This window comes from Globicephala melas, chromosome 11 (genome assembly GCF_963455315.2).
Source record: "Globicephala melas chromosome 11, mGloMel1.2, whole genome shotgun sequence".
Lineage (NCBI taxonomy): Eukaryota > Metazoa > Chordata > Mammalia > Artiodactyla > Delphinidae > Globicephala > Globicephala melas.
Genome location: NC_083324.2, coordinates 40,168,818 through 40,193,243, shown reverse-complemented (window position 1 = coordinate 40,193,243; position 24,426 = coordinate 40,168,818). Strand labels below are relative to the sequence as shown.

General features: G+C 43.9%; 1 protein-coding gene across 3 annotated transcripts in view; it reads right to left on the bottom strand.

The window, feature by feature from the left end:
- Positions 1 to 24,426, bottom strand: part of SMARCC1 (SWI/SNF related BAF chromatin remodeling complex subunit C1) — a 187,673-nt gene that overhangs the window by 9,610 nt on the left and 153,637 nt on the right. For 2 of the 3 annotated variants that reach the window (XM_030845340.2, XM_070046656.1), the window contains exons 26-27: positions 17,019 to 17,280; positions 2,534 to 2,710 (exon numbers count right to left, since the gene is read on the bottom strand). In XM_030845340.2, the coding sequence (XP_030701200.1) occupies positions 2,534 to 2,710; positions 17,019 to 17,280 (439 nt within the window). Of the gene's footprint in view, positions 1 to 6; positions 567 to 2,533; positions 2,711 to 17,018; positions 17,281 to 24,426 lie in introns of those variants that run through there. The other variant, XM_030845343.2, reaches the window with a different exon arrangement.

Here is a 24,426-nt window from a genome sequence, read left to right as displayed (position 1 = left end):
ACACATCCAGAAGTTAACTCATCATTGCTGGAAACACAGGGGCTCAGGGAAGAGCCCATTTAGAGAAAAATGACTTAAGAAGGTTTCTTTATCACCTGTGAGGCACTGCTGCCGCTGCGATCTACGTGGCGCAGGTCCATCTGGACCTCCAGGTCACTGCTCATGTTGCCTCCCCTGACCCATGAGGTTGGGGGAGTGGGGAGGTGTCTGAACCTGCCCCAATCTCCTTCAAGGCCCACCCCTTCCAAGAATCACTCCAGACCTTTTCAAAACTTAATTATATTTTGATTTTATTGTATTTTAATGGTTCTCACTGCTAATTTTATTTCTTCAGTTAAATGATAAGCTCCTTCCTGGGCAAGTTCTGTGTCTTCTTTTCTTTCTCATAGTGCCTAGGCTAGCTGGGCACAAAATAGATTATCAGAAACTTCTTGCTGATATTAACTATCTCCAGCAGGGCCAGACAGCTTCACTTGAGACAGCTGCTGACAAGTTGGACAGTCCTGGGAGGCCCCACAGCTCCTGAACTGCAGTCCTTGGATTTTTGGCCAAAACTAGGTCAGGTCCTGAAGGGAACAATTAGTATGAGTGTCTGGGGCTCTTTCCTGTTTCAATTTTAGCTGCTTTTCAAAGGAACCCCGGATATAATTTAATCCAGGGATTTTTTAAACTAGATTTTGCCGGAAATGAAAACATATGAAACAAATAATTAAACTGCAGCCTTCCTTACCAGTCAATTCACCCAACTTTCCCCCTAGGAGATTTCCACCAAACTGCTAAGGCTCTTCAAAGCATTTTGAAGCCCACTGATCTAATCCCTTGTGTCATCTTGCAGTGGAGGAAACCAGGGCCTGGAGACGGGAAGCGACTCGCCTGATGAGGCCTGCCCAGTGCCCTGGAGCCAAGTCAGCGGTTCAGAATCCCTGAAATTCACTTGTGGCAGGAAGTGATCGGGAGCAAACCTTCCACATTCTCAAGGTGCTCCACTGAGGGCCCTTTAGGATGGAATCCTGTACACAAATCGCGGGTTACCAGCAGGACATGACCGTGGTAAAGACCAATGACATTATCTCTGCAAAGGGGATGGGCAAACTGGTCAAACCTCCTTATCAGCCAGCACATTTGTATACTGCCTGTAAGGCGGCAAGGCAAGGATTTTCTTGCCAAGGAAAAGAGGTACCCACTAGACTACAGCCTCTGATCACTGACTCAGAGATACCTTTTTCTATTGTTGTGATCCTATACTGACCCAGCTCAATTGCTGTCTTTCTTCTGTGCAGCTACTTTGTCCTTGGACCCTGTGGGTCCAATGAGAAAGGAGATGTACCTCTGTCGATAGTCCCTGCCTCCTGGCCCTAGGAAGTCTCCCAGAGAACTACAGTGAACTCAAGTCACTTCACAGCCTCGCGTAACTTATGGTAAACCCTATACTACTATCCACTTGTTCATTTCGTATTTTCCCAACTAAAGCTCCTGGAGGCCAGGAATTCCTATACATCCTAGCTCTGTATTGTGAACAGAAGCTAACTCCTCCTCACATACGTGACTTCTAAATGGACCTGGGATCACAGATGTGGCTGGGAACATGGCCACTATCGGCTGCATTTTGGGATCATTACTCCTGCTCTACAGGAGTAAAGAGCAGGCCAAGCTCTGATGCAGTCCTCTGGAGGCCAGGGTTGGAGTAGAACAAGGGCCCCATGGCAGAAATGAGCTAGCTGGCTTTGCACATACCACCAGGCAGACATCGTTCAGCAGCATCTGTGCCTTCTCCATGGAGCCTGCTAAGACCTCAAATTCCTTCTCAACACAGCCCTGAATACTCCTTCCTTAGTCTAAGCAGCCACTACAAATATATCAAAATGGCTACAAGAAACTTACTTGTTATTCCTGCCCTAAACCAGATCCTATTCTTTTTTTTTTTTTTTTTTTTGCGGTACGTGGGCCTCTCACTGTTGTGGCCTCTCCCGTTGTGGAGCACAGGCTCAGCGGCCATGGCTCACGGGCCCAGCCGCTCCGCGGCATGTGGGATCTTCCCAGACCGGGGCACGAACCCATGTCCCCTGCACCGGCAGGCGGACTCTCAACCACTGTGCCACCAGGGAAGCCCCTATTCTTTTCTTTACACCTGCCACTTTTAAACCCTGAATCCATAAAAGGCTCCTATAGGGAAAACAACTACCAGTAGCTCTGTATGTCTTCCAAGATTCAAATTACATAGGCTTAATCAGGAGTGGGCAAGGCATGCCCCTGGCCTCCTAACAGACCCTGGAGTCACGAGTGCATGTCACGAAGGCTATGTATGGCATAAGAGCCCGACTAACTGGGAGCACTTTGCACTCATCACCTGGGTACCTGTCCACCAGGGGTACTGAAGAGGAATGACTAAAAAAACAGTCTTTTGGAAACCACTCTCACAGGTCATACTGTCCATGGACCTGTCAAACCCCAGAGAGAACAAAAAGCCTGCCTCCCTGTGTATAGCCTTCCCTAAAAGACCCGGGGGTAATACATCTCCCACCTTGCTACTTACACATGCCGTTAGGTGCCGTGAGGGGTACCCGGGGTCCTAAGATGTTTCCTGGGATTGGAGGCATACCAGGAGGGGTAGGGCCACTCCCAGGGGGGTGGATGTTGGCTGCAACGGTGGACATCATGCGGCCTGGCATGGGCTGTCCAGACATCATGGAACCTGGACCTGGTATCTGACCTGTGGAGGGAGATTTAAAGTACTGAGGTAAATGTACTAGGAAAAAAAGGAATCAACTCACTGCCCAAGACTGCTAAATACAGACAAATACCTAACCCTCCAAAACAATTAGAAAGATCAACAGAGCAATAATCTGTAATAATCTCTCTGTCCAGCTTTTAATTTGGGGTGGGGTGGGGGGACAGAGGGATAATGGGGCAGATCTGTGAAGTGAATGATTACCCCAAACCCTGCTATAGGTAGACAGTAGCTGTAAGAAACAGTTACCAAACATCCTTAAAAGAAAGCATTAATTCTGGTTAGTTTGGGTGAACAATGGATTGTCCAATATCTTCCTGAGGACACAAAATGCCAAGCAAAGACCACAGGGAGTGGAAAGAAGGACTTTAACAGCAAGTCAGCGCACAGTCCAAGGACTGAAGCTCAGTCCAGATTGAGCTTCATGCACAGGCTATGTGGGAATGTGTATGCCTGAAAGGGTATTGATCAATACTGTGAAATCACAATTAAAAAGGGATTCTAATTGGAATCCTCAAGTCCTGTTCACAAAAAAATCTCTCCCTCTCTCCCCAACCAGGAAGCACTGGCTCTGGAGAACCATGGTGGGGGAGACATACGGGAAACAGGCAACTCCTTCACCTCTTCCTCTTGCTTTGATGTGCACAATGGGAGACGCTAGACATAAGGACCATGAAACACCTCCTGCATTCAGTTTCACACTGAGTCTTTAGAACTTTCAGCAAACTTTTTCTGTAGAGCCAGACAGTAAGTATTTGGACTTGGCAGGCCATATGGCCTCTGTCACAACTATTTAACTTTGCTACTGTAGTATGAAGGCAGTCAGACAATGTGTAACAAATAGGTTACCGAAACATCTTTGTTTATGGACTCTGAAATGTGAATTTCACATAATTTTCATGTGACATAAACATTCTTTCAAGTTTTCCCCAACCACTTAAACTGTAAAAACCATTCTTAGCCTATGGCCCCTACAAAAACAGGAGATAGGCCAGATTTGGTTGCAGTTAGCCAAACCTCCCTTAGATATGGTGGTGGATATGTATTAATTCTTCAACTCAGCGGTCTGGCTCCTGGGCTTGGCTTTAAAGAGCCACAAACAAAGGAGAATTGTTTAATGGGCACAAACCAAGGCTGAAGCTATATATAAGGACAAATCATAATCTCTACAGAATAAGGAAAGAGAATCTATTGTAGTTTTTTCTTTCTTTCGTTTTTTAATCTAGGGACATTAGCACACCTATGTAAGGTCAACTATATGAAACTGAACACAGGCTTCTAGGCATAGTCCTGAGACAGCTGGAAATAAGAACGCTTGAGGTTCAAGCTTGGAAGATGGGACTACCAGACAGCTAACTGGCAACTAAAATATATAGAGCAGTACTGGAGATAACTCAAGTGAAGAATTCTCTGTCAGTGCTTAGAAAAAGGCCTGTCTTAAGACAGACACACAAAGCTTCAAGCCTCACACCATCCATTTCCAGTGTCTGTTCCATGAGCCAGGACTCAAAGAGCAGAGCTTTTCACTACAGGGTGTCAATGAAGAGAACCCCAGTGAGATACAAGATTCAGGAAGAGAAGTGGTCCACTGTCTTTGGGGGACTATTTTTTAAAAGCATAGGGAGGCATCAACCTTATGCCTCAGAATGAAAAGAACAGCAAATTTTGGGTCCTCTGGCCCACCTTCCTGTGCTCTATAATGCAATCATGCAAAAGTACAGCAGAGGAGCCCCAGAGGCCCATCTGCTGGAGGACAACTTGATCAAATCACCTCAGAGAAAGCAAGAGCAGGTGCTGGGCTGAGACTACCACTACTACTACACCACTGAACTTCAGTAATTAAAGCTGGGTGCCTGTGCCACAGTGCTAGGACAGATTTAGGCTGTGCTGAAGAGTCTATCCACGTAGGGAATGACACAAGAGATAAAAAAACAAATGCCAAGTATATTACAAGCCATACAAAGGATGAGTACACATGAAGGTGTGGCAGGCAAATCAAGGGAAAACTATGGAAGAAGCAAGTAAAAGAAAATAATACCTTCTGGTTAACCAAGAGCAACTTGTGAATGACTTGAGACTTTGGATAATGTGTATATAAAGTGAAGGAGGGGAATTAGGAACAGGATAACAGCAGACTATCCTAAGCACAAGGCCTAGCCTGAGTTACACAATCAGAACATAATATGAATATTGTTCCATTTATACGTAGCATCTTCATACTCGCCATCCCCTCTGAGGTAACTGCATCACCTTATTATCTATCACTTGCATTTCACCGAGGAGTAACAAGCTCAAAAGGTTATTAAAAAAAGTGCCCAGGCTACAGAGCCAAGTTGTCCACGGTTGGTTTGTCTGACATGAATCAAAGCAAAGGGGACCGGATGAGTCACACACACAGAATGGGGTGAGGGACTTCGCCCGGTAAGGCTACAGGGGACTGGGTGAAAGGTTCTGGAGAAATGAGGAACATGGGCCTGATTTTCTGTGTGATGGAAAGCTTTAAGAAGGGATGCAGAGGAGTCTGAGCCTAGAGCAGAGGAAGAGAGCTTTTGCAGAGAAGTAGGGGCTGCATGAGGGCAGGATAAGTAGATAAGAGTTGAGAACAGCACCCTACAGGCTTCCTGGGGATGGGTAAGAGAATGAGGAGGAGGGGTGAGTATGAAGCTGAGGAGAAAGAATTCGGGTTTGGCACCTAACTGGCATGTGGAGTGTAGAGAATGGGGAAGGAATTTTGCTTTGGGAACAGGAGGTGTGGAATTGGCTGTCATTCCAGTGGAACACAGAGATGGGGTGAAGGGAAGATACAGAACTCTCAAAAGTTTCCAATGGGCAATAAGTAGCACACACAGAGCCTTATTATTCTAAGAATCAGGGTCTGTCCTCTGTAACTCTCCCAGTTTCCTTCCTACCAAACACCTGTGAGGCCATTACTAAACACAATGCTTTTTTTCCCCCACTCTCTGAGTCTCTACTAATGATTTTTTGATGGTATTCCAGGTGGTGAGACAGGGCAAGAGGAGATACTTTTGCTGTTGTTGGGGACAGGAGGCCTAGTATGAAGTCCAGACCTACAGAATCCCAACCTGGAGATGAAAGAACACTTTCAATGGACTTGCTGTGATGAATGGAAGCCATTCACTAGAACAGATAATACGGCCCGTGTTTATCAATGGGTGCAGATTCCCTCCTTCTACCCAGTTCAACCTGGACAAGAGGCCTTGAGCAAGTCAGGAAGAACATTTTGCCAGCCCGTCTCAGGTCTCTCTCTCCAGAAAACCAACAGCAGAACACTGAAGAATGCCTTTACAAAAAGGCCAGAAAGAGTACTGAGTAAGGGAGAAAGAAAGAAAGAAGGAAGAGCATAGACCAGGTGTGTGCTAAGTAATAAGACACGCAACTGTTCAGTCCTAACCAATGTCGTCCACAACAGTCTGACAGTTTTTATACTTTGATGTCTAGAGCAAGGTGTGGGTTGTCCAAACTCCTGGCTGACCAGTGAGCATCCCAGTCAGAAAGCCACCCAATACCATTCTCGACAGGGAAAGTGAAGATGAACGTGCCTGGAAGCTGAACAGTGCGATCTCACTTCTACTTCACGCCAACCCAGATGAGTGGTCTTGGACAAGTCATTTAGGATGCCCGGAGCCTCAGTTTCCTGAGATTATTATAAAGAGTGATGCTAAATATCTGCTGTACTCTCTCTGTATGATCAGGGAAACTGTTTATTTCTTATGGTGCCTTATTATGTCACTGGCTCTGCCTTATGAGAGGCAGGGCAAATATTCTCATTTTATAGACAGTAAACAGAAGCTCAGAAAAGTTAAGAGACTTCTTTACGGTCACAGAACTTGTAAGAGGAATGAGATCCAAGTCTTCCGATTCTAAATCCAATTCTCTTTCTACCACACTATTCTGTGCTCAAATGAAACAGTTCCTGTGAAAGGACTTAATATAACAGTCAGCATTTAAAAAAAAAATCTGAGATGTAAACTTTAATTCCAAACACCATGTTTTCTTCTTCACTATATCAACAATAAGGAAACTGCTCTGCTTCCTGCAATACATAATTTTATCAAATATACTTTCCAGCACCTTGCAGTGGGTTGGATGGTGGCCCCCAAACAGATAATGCACACGTTCTAATACCTGGAACCTGCAAATGTAACCATATTTGGAAAAAGCATCTTTGCAGATTTAAGTTAAGGACCTTAAGATCATCCTAGATTATTCTGGTGGGCCCTAAATCCAATGACAAGTGTTCTTATATGGGACACATGGAGGAAAAGACACAGAGGAGAAAGAAGGTAAAGATGGAGTAAAGAGAGATGTGGCCACAAGCCAAGGAATGCTACCAGACACCAGAAGCTGGAAGATGCAATGAACAGACTCTCCCCTAGAGCCCCTGGAGGGAACATGACCTTGCTCTAGCAGCTCCCAGAATTGTGAGACCTACATTTCTGTTGTTGTAAGTTACCACGTTTATGAAAGGGGAAAACAAAGACTGAGTAGCTCACCCAATGTCATAAAGTGTATAAATAAGGGAGCCCAGCTCTGACCTGGGTACTCTGGCTTCAGATCTGGTGTTTGCAATACAGTGCACTCTGAGGATGAAGGTCTGGAGGAAGGGGGCCCATCTGTCTTCCAGCAGACTATGTGATACAAACCCTGCTGCCAATAAAGTGATGGGTCAGGTATTCAACCCACACCTAGCTCCAGAAACAATCCGGCCAAGAGGAATCACTGGCACATGGACACAAGGTGATAACTACCAAAACACACTGGGATAAGCCTTGCAGGCTCGGCTGTCAGGCCCATCAGTGCTGTTTCCAAAGCTACCTGCTCAGCGGCAGTGGCCCATTTACCTATTTCCCTATATCTTGATGGCAACAAGCTGGGATAGAATAGCTTTAGGGTTTTCCAAGGCTATTTGCCCAACAGCTGGAAAAAACCTTTCCTTTCTCTTGCTGTAAATCCTGAAGCTTTCTGTAAAACAAAGTTCTTCTATCCTCCTGTCACAAACAGAGCCATAAAGCCACTGGGGTATGGGTATTTAAGGTATGAGAGGACAATGGCTCCTTGGGAAAGGTGGCAGCAAAAAGGAAGAACTAGAAGAAAAACCATTTACTTCCACTGTGGGACTTTGCACAGACAAACATTTCTCAGGAAAGCAAGAAGCACCAAGAGTGAGGCAATGCCCCTGTGCCATCCAAAGGTGCTGGTGTGCCTATAGCAGTGGATTTAGAGGACAAGGAGGGGACAGAATGTTGCTCTGAGTTGGGGCCTGTCACTTCCCAGGCAAAGACAGTTGTCTCATGGAATCCTTCAGGTTGTTAGGAAGGCTGAAGTAAGGGCCCAGTTTCAAGATAAGGAAACAAAATCTTAGAGAGGCTATGGAATTTGTTTGAAAGTCACAAGGAACAAGAGACTGAGCTGTCTGATCCTGAGGCTCATTCTCCTTTCCTTTACACCACCCTGCCTTAAAAGGGTATTTCTTTCCGTGGGAAAGCCGATTTCTCTTTTTTTAAAAAATAAATTTATTTATTTTGTTTTTGACTGTGTTGGGTCTTCGTTGCTGTGCATGGGCTTCCTCTAGTTGTGGCGAGCGGGGGCTACTCTTTGTTTGGTGCTTGGGCTTCTCATTGTGGTGGTTTCTCTTGTTGCTGTGCACGGGCTCAGTAGTTGTGGCTCGCGGGCTCTAGAGCGCAGGCTCAGCAGTTGTGGTGCATGGGCTCAGTTGCTCCACGGCATGTGGGATCTTCCTGGACCAGGGCTCGAACCCGTGTCCCCTGCACTGGCAGGTGGATTCTTAACCACTGCGCCACCAGGGAAACCCAACCCCTGTCCTTTTGAAATCTAAATGTCCTTGGGTTTTCTGGTTTCTGATATAGGTCTCACCACTTTTTTTTTTATTTTTGGCTGTGTTGGGTCTTTGTTGCTGCACGCAGGCTTCCTCTAGTTGTGGCAAGCGGGGGCTACTCTTCATTGCGGTGCGCGGGCTTCTCATTGGGGTGGCTTCTCTTGTTGAGGAGCACGGGCTCTAGGTGCGCGGGCTTCAACAGTTGTGGCACGTGGGCTCAGTAGTTGTGGCGCACGTGCTTAGTTGCTCCGTGGCATGTGGGATCTTCCTGGACCAGGGCTTGAACCCATGTCCCTTGCATTGGCAGGCAGATTCTTAACCACTGTACCACCAGGGAAGCCCCTCACCACTTTTAAATGGATGACAATGTCTGAAGGCATTTCCATTAACTCTTAATAAACATGAAGAAGTCTGACCTACAGATACCTAAAATGAAGCGGAGCAGGCCTTACCAAACAAAATAAAGGGTGTGTATATGTAGTTTCCATTAAAAAAAAATTCAGGTGTTTCCTTTTCCAGTAGAGAGGAAGGTGAGAGATAAGAGAGATGTGGCTTCAGAACAGCAGTATCAAAGCATATACTGGTGGGAGTCTGACCTACATACAAGCTTTTTTTTTTTTTTTTAAAACAGCAGGCATCTGAAGCCTGAAAAATGGAAAGGTTTGCTAAAATTAGGCTTTGCCTAGTGGAAAAATCCCTCACACTCTCAGGTTTATTAGATCTTATACTAAAGCGTTAACGGCCACCATGCCTAAAAGAATATTAAGGATTTTATTTTTATTCTTTGGGATGGGAGAGGCAGGTGGGTAAGGAACACAAAACTAGGAGAGGGAACCTATGAATTTCCAAGCTTAAGCATACTTCATTGCTGTTTCTAACCATCCATGACACACTCTCTGGCTGAGTATCCCAGAGAACAGAAATAACAATCGGGGCCAAGCGAGGGGGAAGCCCAGGCTCCTCGGAGATTGCTCCTCCCGCAGCAGCTTCCGGGGGGCACAGACACTCTTTGTTGAAGACTGTGCCCTCACTGTTCTCTCTGTAAGGATAACCTGCTACTCCGGAAAGTGGCACAGCAGCCTTGTTATCACATCATGCAAGCAGGACCAAAGGCACCGCAGATAATAAAGACTTGGCTGATGTGACGAGCTAGTCCTTTTCCCTCTTCAGTGTGGGGCTCCGAGTTGGGTGGAGAGGGGAGGCTGGGAAGTGATGAGTAGTTGTAATCCTTTCCTAAGTAGTATTTCCCACGGGGAGGGTTCTGTAAGTGGGTCTAACTTGGGGGCTTAAAAGTCAAGTGCCTAATGCCTTGCTTGAAATTTCCTTGAACAACCAATATTTTACTAACTGATGCAAAATATTCTAGTTTTATTATTAAAACGTCTAACATCCCTGAGTTCTCATCAAACCAGATCAATTCCTACTCTGATTTTTCTTAGGCACTTCTAAAAATTCTTATGTTATTAATGAGGAAACCATAAAGATATTTAAACCAACATGTTCTTTTCTCTCTGCTTTTCACACACAGAGACACATAACAAAGGCTTCCCCAATGCAGGTGGCTCACTCCAGATCCATGAAGCACTAATACTCAAGAGTGCCTCATTTACTATTTATTTTTAATGGAACTTTATTGGAGTATAATTGCTTCACAATACTGTGTTAGTTTCTGTTGTACAACAAAGCGAATCAGCCATATGCATACACGTGTCCCCATACCCCCTCCCTCTTGAGCCTCCCTCAACCACCGCTCTAGGTCATCGCAAAGCACCAAGCTGATCTCACTGTGCTACACTGTTGCTTCCCACCAGACAACTATTGTACATTCGGTAGTGTATATATGTCGATGCTACTCTCACTTCGCCCCAGCTTCGCCCTTCCACCCCACGTCATCAAGTCCATTCTCTTTATCTACCTCTTTATTCCTGCCCTGCAACTAGGTTCAAAAGCCCAAGGGGAGGGCAGAGCTTACACTGCACTTACATACTAGATTTTTAGGTAATCTTCCTGTAAATACACCTGGCCCTCTGTTCCTCCGTATCCATGGGATCTGCATCCATGGATATAGAGGGATGACTGAATTCACTGTACAGTGCCATTTTATATAAGAGACTTGAGAATCCATGGATACTCATGCATCCCCCATTGGGGCTGCTGGAACCAATCCCTGGTGGATACTGAGAGATGACTGTAGGTGCCAAGGCCCCTGGAGGGTACCCCCTGCAGTCAGAAGTGTCCTCCTTGCTCACAATCAAGAACATCTCAGGACACAGCAGCCACTACCCAGGCCACTCTCCTTGGTTCCCCATGTGCTGTCATGAATACAATGGTCCAGGGTGTGGGCAAGGGATACCATGCATGTGCTCAAGAACTGATGGCTGTATGACTATTCACCTTGTGCCATTTAGAATGGCGGTCTTACAGGAAGAACCAGTAAGCCTTTAATTTAGGAACCACTTCATGAAATCACTGTTTTTCAATTTAAATGAAAAGACGACATGTAGTGCTGTGTATTTTATGAAGAGCAACAAAACCTAAGGGTGGTATAAGGATGGCTATGGCCACCTCCAGTTTCCATTTGCCAACTTTATACTATAGATTCTTCCTTTGACTATCTGTTTGGTGGAAACAAATCAACTTGGGACACTTTATCACAGATAAGAACAAAACCTACAAAAAGCTGGAGCTCCCAGGTGAGTTAGGAGTAGGACCAAATAATAAAAGCCAAGGAGGAGAGACAGCAGCATACAGATGGTACTCTCTATACAAAAATTCTAAGCATTTGAATGAATTAAAGGGGTGGAGGGGAGGACTGCAGAGGTACAAACTAAATGGAATATGTACAGGTGTCAGTTTATACTAGCCCTGCTGGTGCCTGGGACCATACGTGTTTGACAGTCTGGCAGATTCACAACAATGAGCCATATTTTAATGGGCTCTACCACTAACTGATGGCCAGTTAAGTGGAGAAAGATTACATGTGATTTATCTACAAAATTATTTAAATTCTAAGAAGTCAGAGAGCTGGACAAATTCACCACTCAGTAATATATTTGTCTTGACTTTCTTCTCACCACTTCCCCAACCTTGCTGGCTTTCAGAGGCTGATTTTTCTCCTTCCTTCACACACCATAAATTCCGACCAAACACCAAAACCTAGCAAACTGACCTGGATAATTACCCTCAGCTCCTAACATAAACGTTGTGGCCCGCTAACTTTTCTAGAACCTAGGAAATATTAGTTGGAAGGACCATGCTCCCATTTATTAACTTACACCTGTGGCAAATAAGAGACTAAAGCTCTTCTCCACCTAAAACACTACAGACTCCCTCACTTGCTTTGATATATAAGGCCTCTTTAGCCAATTTCTAGAATATGGTGTACGAGACTCAGCTGTTACAATACAATCAGCCTTTTCTGAACTGTCAATATTAAGAAAGCTTTTAATTATTGGGTTCAATTTATTTTTCTTCATTTTACTTTCCAACACACCTGATTTTTACATTCAAACTCCAAAACAATCTCACAAAAGGGGCAACTATGAAAAATGATTACCTTGAGCTGCTGGAATTCTCATACACTGCTAGAGAGAACGTAAACTGGCATTATCATTTTGGCAAAATTTTGGCAGCATCAACTAATGTGAATACGTGGATATCCTAAGACCCACTCTAGGGACATAACAAATTCCACCACTTAGGGGCGCACATAACAGAAATGTATACCTATGTCTCCAAAAGACATGTGCACATGCATGTTCACAGCAGGAGTTACTATTCGTAATAACTAAAATGGAAATGAATCAAATGTCCATCAACAGGAGAATGGATTAATAAATCATGGTAGAGCCCCACAGTAGACACGTACAACAAGAAGAAAGAACAGCAAGAGCGAAAGACACGTACAGCAAGAGTGAAAGAAGGCAAACAAACAAAAATCAGTACGTGATTCCATCCAGATAACATTCAAAACCAGCCCAGGGACTTCCCTGGTGGTGCAGTGGTTAAGAATCTGCCTGCCAATGCAGGGGACACGGGTTCGATCCCTGGTCCAGGAAGATCCCACATGCTGAGGAGCAACTAAGCCCGTGCACCACAACTACTGAGCCTGCACTCTAGACCCTGCGTGCCACAACTACTGAAGCCCTCACGCCCTACAGCCCGCGCGCCACAACTACTGAGCCCACAAGCCACGACTACTGAAGCCCACGCACCTAGAGCGTGTGCTCTGCAACAAGGGAAGCCACTGCAATGAGAAGCCCGCGCACTGCAATGAAGAGTAGTTCCCACTTGCCGCAACTAGAGAAAGCCCACACGCAGCAACGAAGACCCAATGCAGCCCCCCGCCAGAAACCCCCCAAAAAACCCAGCCCAACTAGTCTATGATGTTAGACCTCGGGACAGTTGTTACCCAAGGGCAGGGAGGAGACTGAGATGGGTATGAGGGGGCTTCTGGGTACCGGTTACACAGGTATATTCTCTTTGTTAAAAATCATCAAGCAAAATATTTATGGCTTGTGTATTTTTCCATATGTACACTACATTTCAATAAAAAATGTTTAAGAAAAGAGGGACTTCTCTGGAGGTCCAGTGATTAAGACTCCACGCTTCCACTGCAGGGGCGCGGGTTCGATCCCTGGTTGGGGGGACTAAAATCCCACACACAGCATGGCGTGGCCAAAAAAAAAGGGAGGGAGGGAAGGAGGAAGGGAGGGAGGGAGGGAGGAAGGAAGAATAGTTTTTTAAAATAGATTTTAAAAAACACTCTCATCATACACACAATGATCATTTTCTTTAAAATTCACTTAAGAAAAGCCTATTTCTGTGAGAAAGTAAAAAGAGAAACATAACCTATTTTTATTCTAAAGGCTATTTTATGAACCCTAGTTTTTTACCACTGTCTCCCTAAAAGAAGAGATGTATCTGAGTCTGCTCTAAACCCTCTTGGTTCTCCATCATGGAAGGTGGCATTGTGACATCATTTTGGAATAGAAGGAGCCCAGTATGAATCCTGGCTCCACCATGCAGCAAGGTGACATGGCCTTGGCATGCACCAGCTCTTCAACTGTAAAGGCAGGACAATGAGAAGTAAGCAAAAATACTGGGGGTGAAGGGCCTGCCATACAAACATCTGTTCTCACCAGGATGTAATTTAGAAAAAAAAGGGAGAAGGGTATCTTTTCTAAATGCAGATGGTGGAGCTCCTGAGAAGTTCTCTGTGAACAGTTACTGTGGATGATGATGCTTTAGCACCATTAAGAACCAAATACCAAGGAGCCACAGCGAACCCCCTCCTAAACATTTATCCCAAGAGTTTTAGGAATTAAAAATTTAAAATAACTGTTTCTGAAAAATCACTTTGTGATCATCACTCTGTTATGCATTCATAGCTTTTAACTTGGAAGAAAATTAGATCTCACAAGGAGGTTTTAAAATCCACTCAAGCAGACAGACAGGAAAACTGAGAAATAAAGTATCCTGTGTCATGAGCCTGGCAGACTTCTAAAACCATCTCCACAAATGTCATTTAGATCAAGTGGCAAGTGGGACGATGGTAGCAAATTCCACAACTGCAATTTAATAGTGTGTGTGAGTGTGTGTGTGTGTGCATGCATGCGTATGAAAATGAATGATTCCCAAAGTGAACCTAGCGCCATTTTTGGGTCAAGGCAATAAGAACTAATATCTAAACATGTTTGGGGTTGTAAATTAAAAATTCATGTTGGTAACACAAGTTGTCAGATCATAGTTTTTTCCGTCATGGCTTCCTCAGGCAAACATGCCTGGTTATTTCCATGAGATTTAGAAATTCTGTCATTTGAGGAAGTCAGGGCAACTGACATTAGTCATGTCGGGAATCTTCTCAGGGCTCCAAGGGTCTATTTTTTATTTTTTTTAATTTTTATTTATTTATTTATTTTTTGCGTGGGCCTCTCACTGCTGTGGCCTCTCCCGCTGTGGAGCACAGGCTCCGGACGCGCAGGCTCAGCAGCCATGGCTCACGGGCCCAGCCACTCCGTGACATGTGGGATCCTCCCGGACCGGGGCACGAACCCACGTCCCCTGCATCGGCAGGCGGACTCTCAACCACTGCGCCACCAGGGAAGCCCGGGTCTTTCTATTTTTATTTCAGCTCACCTCTACACGCCTGGCCAGAGAACATGCATACCTCCCCAGAAAGCACAAATTTTGGCTCTGGCAAGCACTTGACACATGGTTATAAAGTACCTATAAAAATCTTACAGGGGGCTTCCCTGGTGGCGCAGTGGTTGAGAGTCCGCCTGCCGATGCAGGGGGACACACGTTCGTGCCTCGGTCCGGGAAGATCCCACACACCGCGGAGCAGCTGGGCCTGTGAGCCATGGCCGCTGAGCCTGTGCGTCTGGAGCCTGTGCTCCGCAATGGGAGAGGCCACAACAGTGAGAGGCCCGCGTACCGGAAAAAAAAAAAAAAAAAAAAAAAAATCTTACACGAAGACTGTTACTAAAGCAATACAATACACAGCACACAGCCATACATATTACCCTCTAGGAAGGGAAGGAATATTGCGGGGGGTGGGAGGAATGCTGAAATTAAAGGTATATTTTAGGTTTAATGATGTCAGTAGTTAAGTTTGAAAGAATCGTGAGCTTGACTTTCAAGGTTGTTAAAATGTGGTGAATAGTTGCCAACCTGAAGGGGAACCCGAGAGCTAAAAGATGGGACAATTTGAGCATGAAAATGGGTAAGATCCATAATAGACTGAAACACATAAAAATATAAATTCAGGGCTTCCCTGGTGGCGCAGTGGTTGAGAGTCCGCCTGCTGATGCAGGGGACACGGGTTTGTGCCCCGGTCTGGGTAGATCCCACATGCCGCGGAGCAGCTGGGCCCGTGAGCCTTGGCCGCTGAGCCTGCGCGTCCGGAGCCTGTGCTCCGCAACGGGAGAGGCCACAACAGTGAGAGGCCCGCGTACCGCAAAAAAAAAAAATAAATAAATAAATAAAAAAATAAATTCACAATACTAAACACATACACACACAACAGAAAAAAAACCCTTATTGGTAACCTTTGGAGACTGTGTGTGTGTGTGGGTGACTTGGCAGAGGGGTTGAACTCATTATTAAATAATAAATAAATAAAGGGAAATAAATAAAGGGAATTTATTTATCCCTGATACATAAAGGGAAAGGATGAAGCATTTATCCAGCCTTTCCTGTAAGGATTGATTTTCAGGGTAACTAAATGATTGGTGAAGAAAAGCTTTTTAAATAAAAGAATCACTGCTAATAAATGTAAATATATTTATAAATATATAATAAATACATTTATTTACATAAATAAATAATAAATGCACATTTACATAAATAAATGCATAAATAAATAAATGCAGACAGAATAATAAATTTAGAAATCTTACCATTTTGTAACACTTGGTAAAATAAATGATCTAGGAAGCAACTCTCAATGGCAGGTAAAATCTTAAGTGAGTCTAATGGGGAACTCTGGAACACCAGAACCACTGACCAATCTGAACGCCACCAAGAAAGAACCAACATTACAGGAAAAATGCCTGCACCGCCAAAGTGAACTTGAACCTACTAAAATATCCAGCACCATCCTGTGGTTTATTTATGGGAGACGTGTGGGAGGGAGGAAAGGAGGGGGAAGGATATGTGAAATGACACCATGCACTTTGAGTGCATGATCGGGTACAGCCAAACACATGAATGGCATTTTAAAAAAGAAGAAAAAAAGGGAGGGTGAATTGTTAAAACGTTAAAATAGATTTAAGAGAACTATTAGCGAATTCAAACAAATGAAGCATTCAAAGACATTTAATTAATGTTATTAAGAATTATGGTTACTTTTGTTGGGTGTAATATAGTAGGTTATGTTAAAGAATAAGATTTCCATTGGTTAGAGATACGTTTTGAAGTCTCCCACACCAAAGCGAGGAGGAAGAGATAAAATGTTGATAATTCTGAAGCTGTGCAATAGGTATTTGGGGGATTATTATGCTATTCTCTCTACTACTGTCTATAGTAGAAGATTTCTATAACAAAAAGTTAAGAATGCCAGAAAGGTGATGATCGTTATCATAAGAGTTCATTGTGCTATTCTTTTTGTGTGTGTCTATCTTCGAGAATGTCTATAAATTAAAAAAAAAAATGTAGACAATCCAAGGATGAATTTTTAAGGATCTCTGGGATATATTGTCGACCCACCCAAGAAAAAGGCATAATGCCAAGAGGACCCTGGAAAGAGAACATGGCAGGCATTATGTGGTGATGGCTATAAAAGCAGATTCACTTGTGTGTAATATCCTAGATGACAATGGACATTCTGAACAGTTTTAGTCAGAAATCACCAACAGTGTGGTTTGCCCCCTCTGATGCTCTGTGCCACAGGGATGACCCCAGACTGAGTGGTGAGCAGAGCATTCCTCTCACCTGGCTGAGGTGGATGAGGTGGCGGCATCTGGTGGTGCATCAGAGGGTAGGGAGGGGGCTGCTGATGAGGCATCATGCCAGGGTGCCCTGCTGCTCCCAGTGGTGCCAGGCCAGGTCCCCCTGAGTGCTGGTGTGCCTGTTGAGGGTTCTGCCCATGCTGCTGCTGTTCCATTTGCTGTCGGGCTCGCAACTCAGCGTATTTCAGCTGTTCCATGTGGAAGTTCTGGCGTTCAGTAAGCAACTGCTGCCTCTGTTGTTCTAACTATTAAGAAAAGGAAGGGGAAGAGAAATGAAATCCGGAGAGTCTTTCACGATTGGATGCCAACACAGGATATCTACATGATGCCTAAGTTCCACATAGCTCATCACAGTTACATAGTCACCTCCTCTCCTGAAACAACCACAGTGAGAGAAAAGGCATTATTTCCTGAGTAGAATGAAGTCAAGTTCTTCTCTATGTTAAGTATAAGGCCTGCCTTTCCTTGGAACCTTCACCCAGTGGGGGGCTATTATACTCAGGACACTTGTAATTCCCTCTGTTTGGCGGGCCTTCAGATATTTAAAAAACTGTTTCCATGACTGCCTTACTCTTCCCCAGGTGAAACAAGCCTCTCCTGTCCTCTTAATAGTTCCTTAGATACTAGTATTTCAAGTCAAACCAACATTTCCAGGTGCCCTCTTCTGCATGTGATCCTTTTGGTTACTATTTTAGAATGTGACACCAGAGTTAAATCCTCTGGATGAGTGGACGTGGCCTTAGCTGCAAAGATACACATTTTCTATATGGAACTTTGGCAGTACCATTGTAAATCTTAGCTTCCAAGTACCCAAAATTATACTGGGTGACACTTTCACAGCATATTTTAGAAGCTTAAATAAAAATTTACATGAATCGTGGTTTGAAGAATATAAGCATTTCAATACTCAAGATAATCTTTCTGGGGGCTTCCCTGGTGGCGCAGTGGTTAAGAAAACGCCTGCCGATGAAGGAGACACGGGTTCTATCCCTGGCCTGGGAAGATCCCACATGCCACGGAGCAGCTAAGCCTGTGTGCCACAACTACTGAGCCTGTGCTCTAGAGCCTGCGAGCCACAACTACTGAGCCCGTGTGCCACATCTACTGAGCCTGCACTCTAGAGCCCGCGAGCCACAACTACTGAGCCCAAGTGCCACAACTACTGAAGTCCGCGTGCCTAGAGCCCGTGCTCCACAACAAGAGAAGCCACTGCAATGAGAAGCCCGTGCGCTGCAACTAGAGAAAGCCTGTGTGCAGCAACGAAGACCCAACAGAGCCAAAAAATAAATAAATAAAAACAAATAAATTTATTTTAAAAAAAAGATAATCTTTCTGGGACCCAAATTAAAATACAGAGAAGTTAGGAAATTCAGAAGCCATATGCCTGACACTAGTGCAGAAAACGGAGCCCACCTTAAAAGCTATGAAAACTAACTTAACCCAGGGTTGACAGAGAAAATCACCTTTAACAGGAATGGAAATAAAAATCCAGATTTCTAGTAGTATAAAGATCATACGGAGGGTTAATAGCACTACTGCTTTTCTATAATGTTCTATCTCACCATTTTTGACAGCAAGATTTTATTCACTGGGAGGCATTTCTACAGCAGCCACAACAGCTCTTGGGCACTTGAGATGTGGCTAATCTGAAATGAGATGTACTATAAATGTAAAATAGTCACTGAATTTTGAAGACTCAGAATGAAAAAAATAAAATTTTCATATTGATTACATGTTAAAATACCATTATATACATATACTGGATTAAATAAAACATCATTATAGGGACTTCCTTGGTGGTGCAGTGGTTGAGAAACCACCTGCCAATGCAGGAGTTACAGGTTCGAGCCCTGGTCTGGGAAGATCCCATATGCCGCAGAGCAACTAGGCCCGTGCACCACAACTACTGAGCCTGCGCTCTGGAGCTCGCGAACCACCGCTACTGAGCCCGAGTGACACAACTACTGAAGCCCCCACACCTAGAGCCCGTGCTCTGCAACAAGAAAAGCCACTTCAATGAGAAGCCTGTGCAGCGCAGCGAAGAGTAGCCCCCGCTCGATACAACTAGAGAAAGCCCGCGCACAGCAACGAAGACCCAATGCAGCCAAAAACAAAACAAAACAAAACAAAAATTATAATTTTTTTTTTAACGTGGCTACTAGAAAATTTTTAATTACATATATGGCTCATGTATTTCTGTTGGAGAGCACTACTCCAAGGCATTTGATAAGTTAAGGAAATGTAACATTTTAGCTTTCAGGAATAGTCAGTTTTATAGATAAATACTACATACTATCATTAGCAAAATCTAAGTGGAATACCCATGAGAATTAGCTTATGAATCTGGGCTCTTAGCAGAGAGCAGCTTGGGGAGAAGTCCCCGTGGAACCTAGTGAGAAGCCTCACTGGCTATCAGGAGTAGCAAGCAGGGAATGTCCATAGACAGATGGGGTGCTGGAAGACAGGCCGTGGACACAGCATGAAGACAAGCGGCATGGCCAGATGAGGAGAAGAAAAGGAAAGAACAGATGGTAACGCTTATATCCCCGGTGTTGGTTCGCTGGCTTGCAGAGTCTCCCTTGGGAGAAGATCTGAAACGAACGATTTTGTGAGTGGTTGAGGGTTATCACAGGAGGGAGGAAACATGGTGTTACCATGGTCTAACAGGCTGGTGCGGGCTCTTCATTTTCTAAGGGTGACCCGAAGAGGCTAAACCCTGGCTCAGTTTGACATATCCTTCTTTTCGTAATCAGAAGGGAGTTGCAAGGTGTAAACAGCAAGAGAATCCTCTGGAAGTCCAGCTCTGCAAGATGACTAATCAGTGAGATAATGTAAGTAAAAGGCAGACTGAAAAAACAGAATTTAAAGATTCTGACCATAAGTGCTATGGTCAGAAAGGTTTTGCTTTCTTCTAACCATTCTTTCCAGGAAATTTAGCACTTTGCTGAGGTTAGACTTAAGAGGTTGTCAGAAAAGGACCTCAACCTATGTTTTTGTTCAGCCACTATTGGTCTGGACAGGTCAGCTGAAGTCCAGCAGTTACATAAGAACTCCAGAATATAGGTCAAGATCTGCTTTATAAAAACCTGAACTGTTACTGGAGGAAGACTTTGTGTCTCTGAAGGGAAATTTTAGTCTCTGCCTTACCTATCTCAGTGTTTGTTTTTTTTTTTAACTGAACCAGCCTTTCTTTGGGAACTGACCTTAGTGTCGAAGTATTAATCTTGGAAAGAAAAATTTGCCCAATCTTCCTAGTTTACAAATGAATTAACGTCAATTATACGATTTTTTCCTGAGCTTCATCTGTCATTTCAAAACATAGAAGGTAATTAGAAGAATTAAAAAGGACGTGATTAAACACACACATCCCTGAAAAGAACCCAGTTTAAGCTTTAGATCCAATGTGGAATGAATAGGCCCTCTGAAGTGAGAGCAACGTCCAGACAGCAGGCTACCAGTTGGCTCCAGAGGGCCACCTCTGTTCTAGGGCACATGCAACAGAGCTTATGGACACATACTGGCCCCACCATCCAGAAGAAATACCTCTCTTGTTATAGATATCTTACTGTTACTGAATCCAACTGAAGACTGCATTCACTTCTGTGGCAATGAAATGTGGGAATCTTTGAGGAGAGTTTGACAGTACTGAGCAAATTTTAAATTCACATAACCAATGACCCAGTGATTCCACATCTGGAAATCTGTCCTAGAAAACTGTATGTATATTTGTATAAGGCTAGTCATTAAAGTACTATTTTTGATGTACATTTATGTCTGAGATGCACTGAGTAAAAAAAAAGCAAGTTGCAACAATATTTATGTCTATTATATTTAAAAAAAAAAAAACCTTTGTGCCCATGTATAAACATTACATATACATTGAAAATGTTCTGAAGACACTAAACTATTAACAGTGATTATTCCTAGGAATGAAACTGAGGGTAGAAGACACTTTTTAATTTATCCATTTCTTTATTATTTGAAAAATTTTCATCACACCTATTTTTGTAATTACAAAACAAAATACTAAAATTACCCAAGTTATATGCTTCAGATAACTCGATTTTCTTCTCTCCCTTTTCTATTTCCAAGGACTATAGATAAAGCCCCAACAGATAAACCAGATAGTGTAAATTACTCACGTAAATAGGGCGCTAATGAATCTGTCCACTTTCTTTCAAGACTCTGATCTGGCTCTAGGGAACCCAGTTTCATACAAAGATGCCTGTGGCCCTGATCTGAAGACATCCCCACCCCCACTGCATTCAAACCCTGCCTTCCTCTCCCCCTTCATTCCTACACTGTGTATGTATAAAGCAGCCGAATCCAAGTGGAACCGGAACATAACAGAGCACTTTTCTACACCAAGACCCCAAACACACACACAGCTGCAAGTGCAGCTGAAGTTCACACAGAGCTCTTCTCCCAACTTCATTTGCATAGAACAGGGAGGCGGGGTGGGAAAGAGTAAAAGAAGGTGGGGGCCTCAAAAATCCATCTACACTGCTAAGGGTCGAAATACCAGCCAAGACTTGAAGCCTCTGACTACTCGGCCTCAGAACTGAAGTAAACACACCTTCCTTTGAAAGGTTTGGTATCAGTAACCGGACATCCACTTAAGAGAAAAACCAGACATACTCATTCCTTCTTACACCTCTGGCAAAACAAAACAACACAACTGCATCTTTCTGCTCCACTGGAGGCAGAAATCCAAAGGGGGACACAGCACCACTGTTGTGACTGTTATTCTGTCCTTGTAAAGTGCTTGCTGCCTGAGGCCCTACGTCTTTTTTTGAATCAGAAGTAAACCTGCTCAGTCCTAAGTACAGCTTTCTTAATCTCAAATAAAACTATCCATAATGTCACGGTGTATGTCTAATAACAGTTTCAATTATATGACAGGCAGTACAGAGATGAATTACTACAAATATGCAGAAAACAAAGTTAAATACAATTCTCCTGGGGCAGTATAAAATTAACTTTTTGTTCTTTTTTCCTTAATTTGTCACAGAGTACCACAAACTTTTCTAACCCTACACCCTGTGTGTGAGGACGTCCCATTAGTAATAACTTTAAATCCATCCAGAACTTGACCGTTTCTCCTCACTTCCACGGCCCATCACCACCTCACGTGGACTTCCCAACAGCCTCCTCACCAGTCTCCCCTTTTCTAAACTTGTCACTTTATATTCTCTAGACAGTGGAGAGACTGATCGCCACTTAACTGTAAGGAAGATGATGCCAGTTTTCTGCATGTATTCCACATTTTTATGGAATAAATAAAATAGGCCCTGCAATTATTCCACATTTTAATCACAGTAAAATGAAAGGCCTCTGGATGGTTTACAGGGACTTCTGTGATTAGGGCACCATCATCTCTGCCTTCACCATCTTACCTCTCCCTACTCACTCATGTCCCAGCCCACCCCACCTACTCCTTAGTTCCCAAACATGTCAGTCACGCTCTTGCCTCAGAGTCTCTCTCTAATGCTGGCTGTTTCTAGGGCTTAGAGACATTCGCCCAACTGTCAGTTTCTCAACAGGGCTTACACCGATGACACCACTTAGAACTGAAATCTTTCCCTTGCCCCGCCCAATCTCACTTACACAGCCTGAAACATACAGGTATGTATACATACACAGTATATATGCATGCATATACATACAAAGCACATAACATCTAACATCCTTCATTAATTATTTAAGTTCTACCAAGGCAAAGAGTTTTGTTGGGTTCTATTCACCAGTGTTATCTCCAGTACTTAATACACCTAGAACAAAGTAGGTGCTCAATAAACATTTGCCAAATGAAAAAATGAACTTAATCCATCATCTATGATGTGAAAGCCATCAGCTCTGGGCAAGCTGACTCTTCAGTCTCCTCAGCAATCATACCCTTCTCTTCACAGTTTTGGATTTGGACCTTTTCTACAACTCACATCAGTCCTTCCTCTACCAGGAAGCTTTCCTTGATAATCTGAGCCAATCACGGCCTCCTCTCCTCTGACTTTCCATAGCCTCACTACCTCATGGTATCTTTGTGTCAGTTTCTCATCTACCCTCTCACCTCCTTAAGGACAGGGTCCAGGTTTCTCACAGCTTTGAGTTTCCTACAATGTCTCTCTTTTCAAAGGTATACAATTTCTATACCTAGTCAAACGAGAGCATTAAGTACAGAAGCTATAAATGAGATCAACACAGAGATTCTCACTGGTCTCAAAGTATTTTTTTTTCCCCCTTTAATCCAAATAAAAATGCTTTAGGTAGGACCCAGGCCCTCCAGTTCTCTTCAGTCCCCAACACAGCCCATGTCTGACACCTGTTCTCTTGAGTGATGTCTGCTATCTGCTTGGCATGGAAGGCTGCACACTTGGGCAGACCCTCTCAGTTTCGAACCCAGGGCCAGCTCAGCATCCTCACCTCAACTGGGGTCAGTAGTCTTCGTTGGGCTTCCCTGGTGGCACAGTGCTTAAGAATCTGCCTGCCAACGCAGGGAACATGGGTTTGAGCCCTGGTCCGGGAAGATCCCACATGCCGCGGAGCAACTAAGTCTGTGTGCCACAATTACTGAGCCTGCACTCTAGAGCCCGCAAGCCACAACTACTGAACCCACGTGCTACAACTACTGAAGCCCGCACGCCTAGAGCCCGTGCTCCACAACAAGAGAAGCCACCCCAATGAGAAGCCCGCGCACCACAACAAAGAGCAGCCCCCGCTCACCGCAACTAGAGAAAGCCTGAGCACAGCAACAAAGACCCAAGGCAGCCAAAAATAAATAAATAAATTAAAAAAAAAAGTCTTTATCATGTCAATTCCTGGACAGACTCTGTATACTCCATAACTGACGTCCTCCAATATTAGTACTTTATGAGAGGACTGTAACAAAAGCTACTGAGCTCTAATTATAGCTGTATACATAATATCTATAAAAGATATTAAATTGTTATATCCTTATTCTTAATTTCTAAATAATTAAGACTCAAGAGAACATCTGATTTTACGTCATTAGAGAGAGAAAGAAACTTCATATCTGATTCTGAAAGTATATGAAAAGATTCTTGAAATCTGTTGCTATATAAACAAAACCAAATGTTTAATTCAAAAAAGCATGTCCTGAAGCTACTGGTTCCTAGGTGAAGATGAGCAGGACCTCACCTACAGTGAACTGAGGAGTGTGGTAGGCAGAGCACTAGGCAGTGGGTTAGAACGCGCCGCTCCTGGCTGACCTGACCCCTTTCCACAATTTCAACTTTCATGAGTCATATAACAAAGGGTATCAAAACCCTGCATATCTCAGAGTCTCTAGGTTAAAATGCGGTAAGAATGGCTCATTTCTTTATAAATTTTGAAGTACTAGATAAAAACGCAGAGGTGAACAAACACAGGTTTGA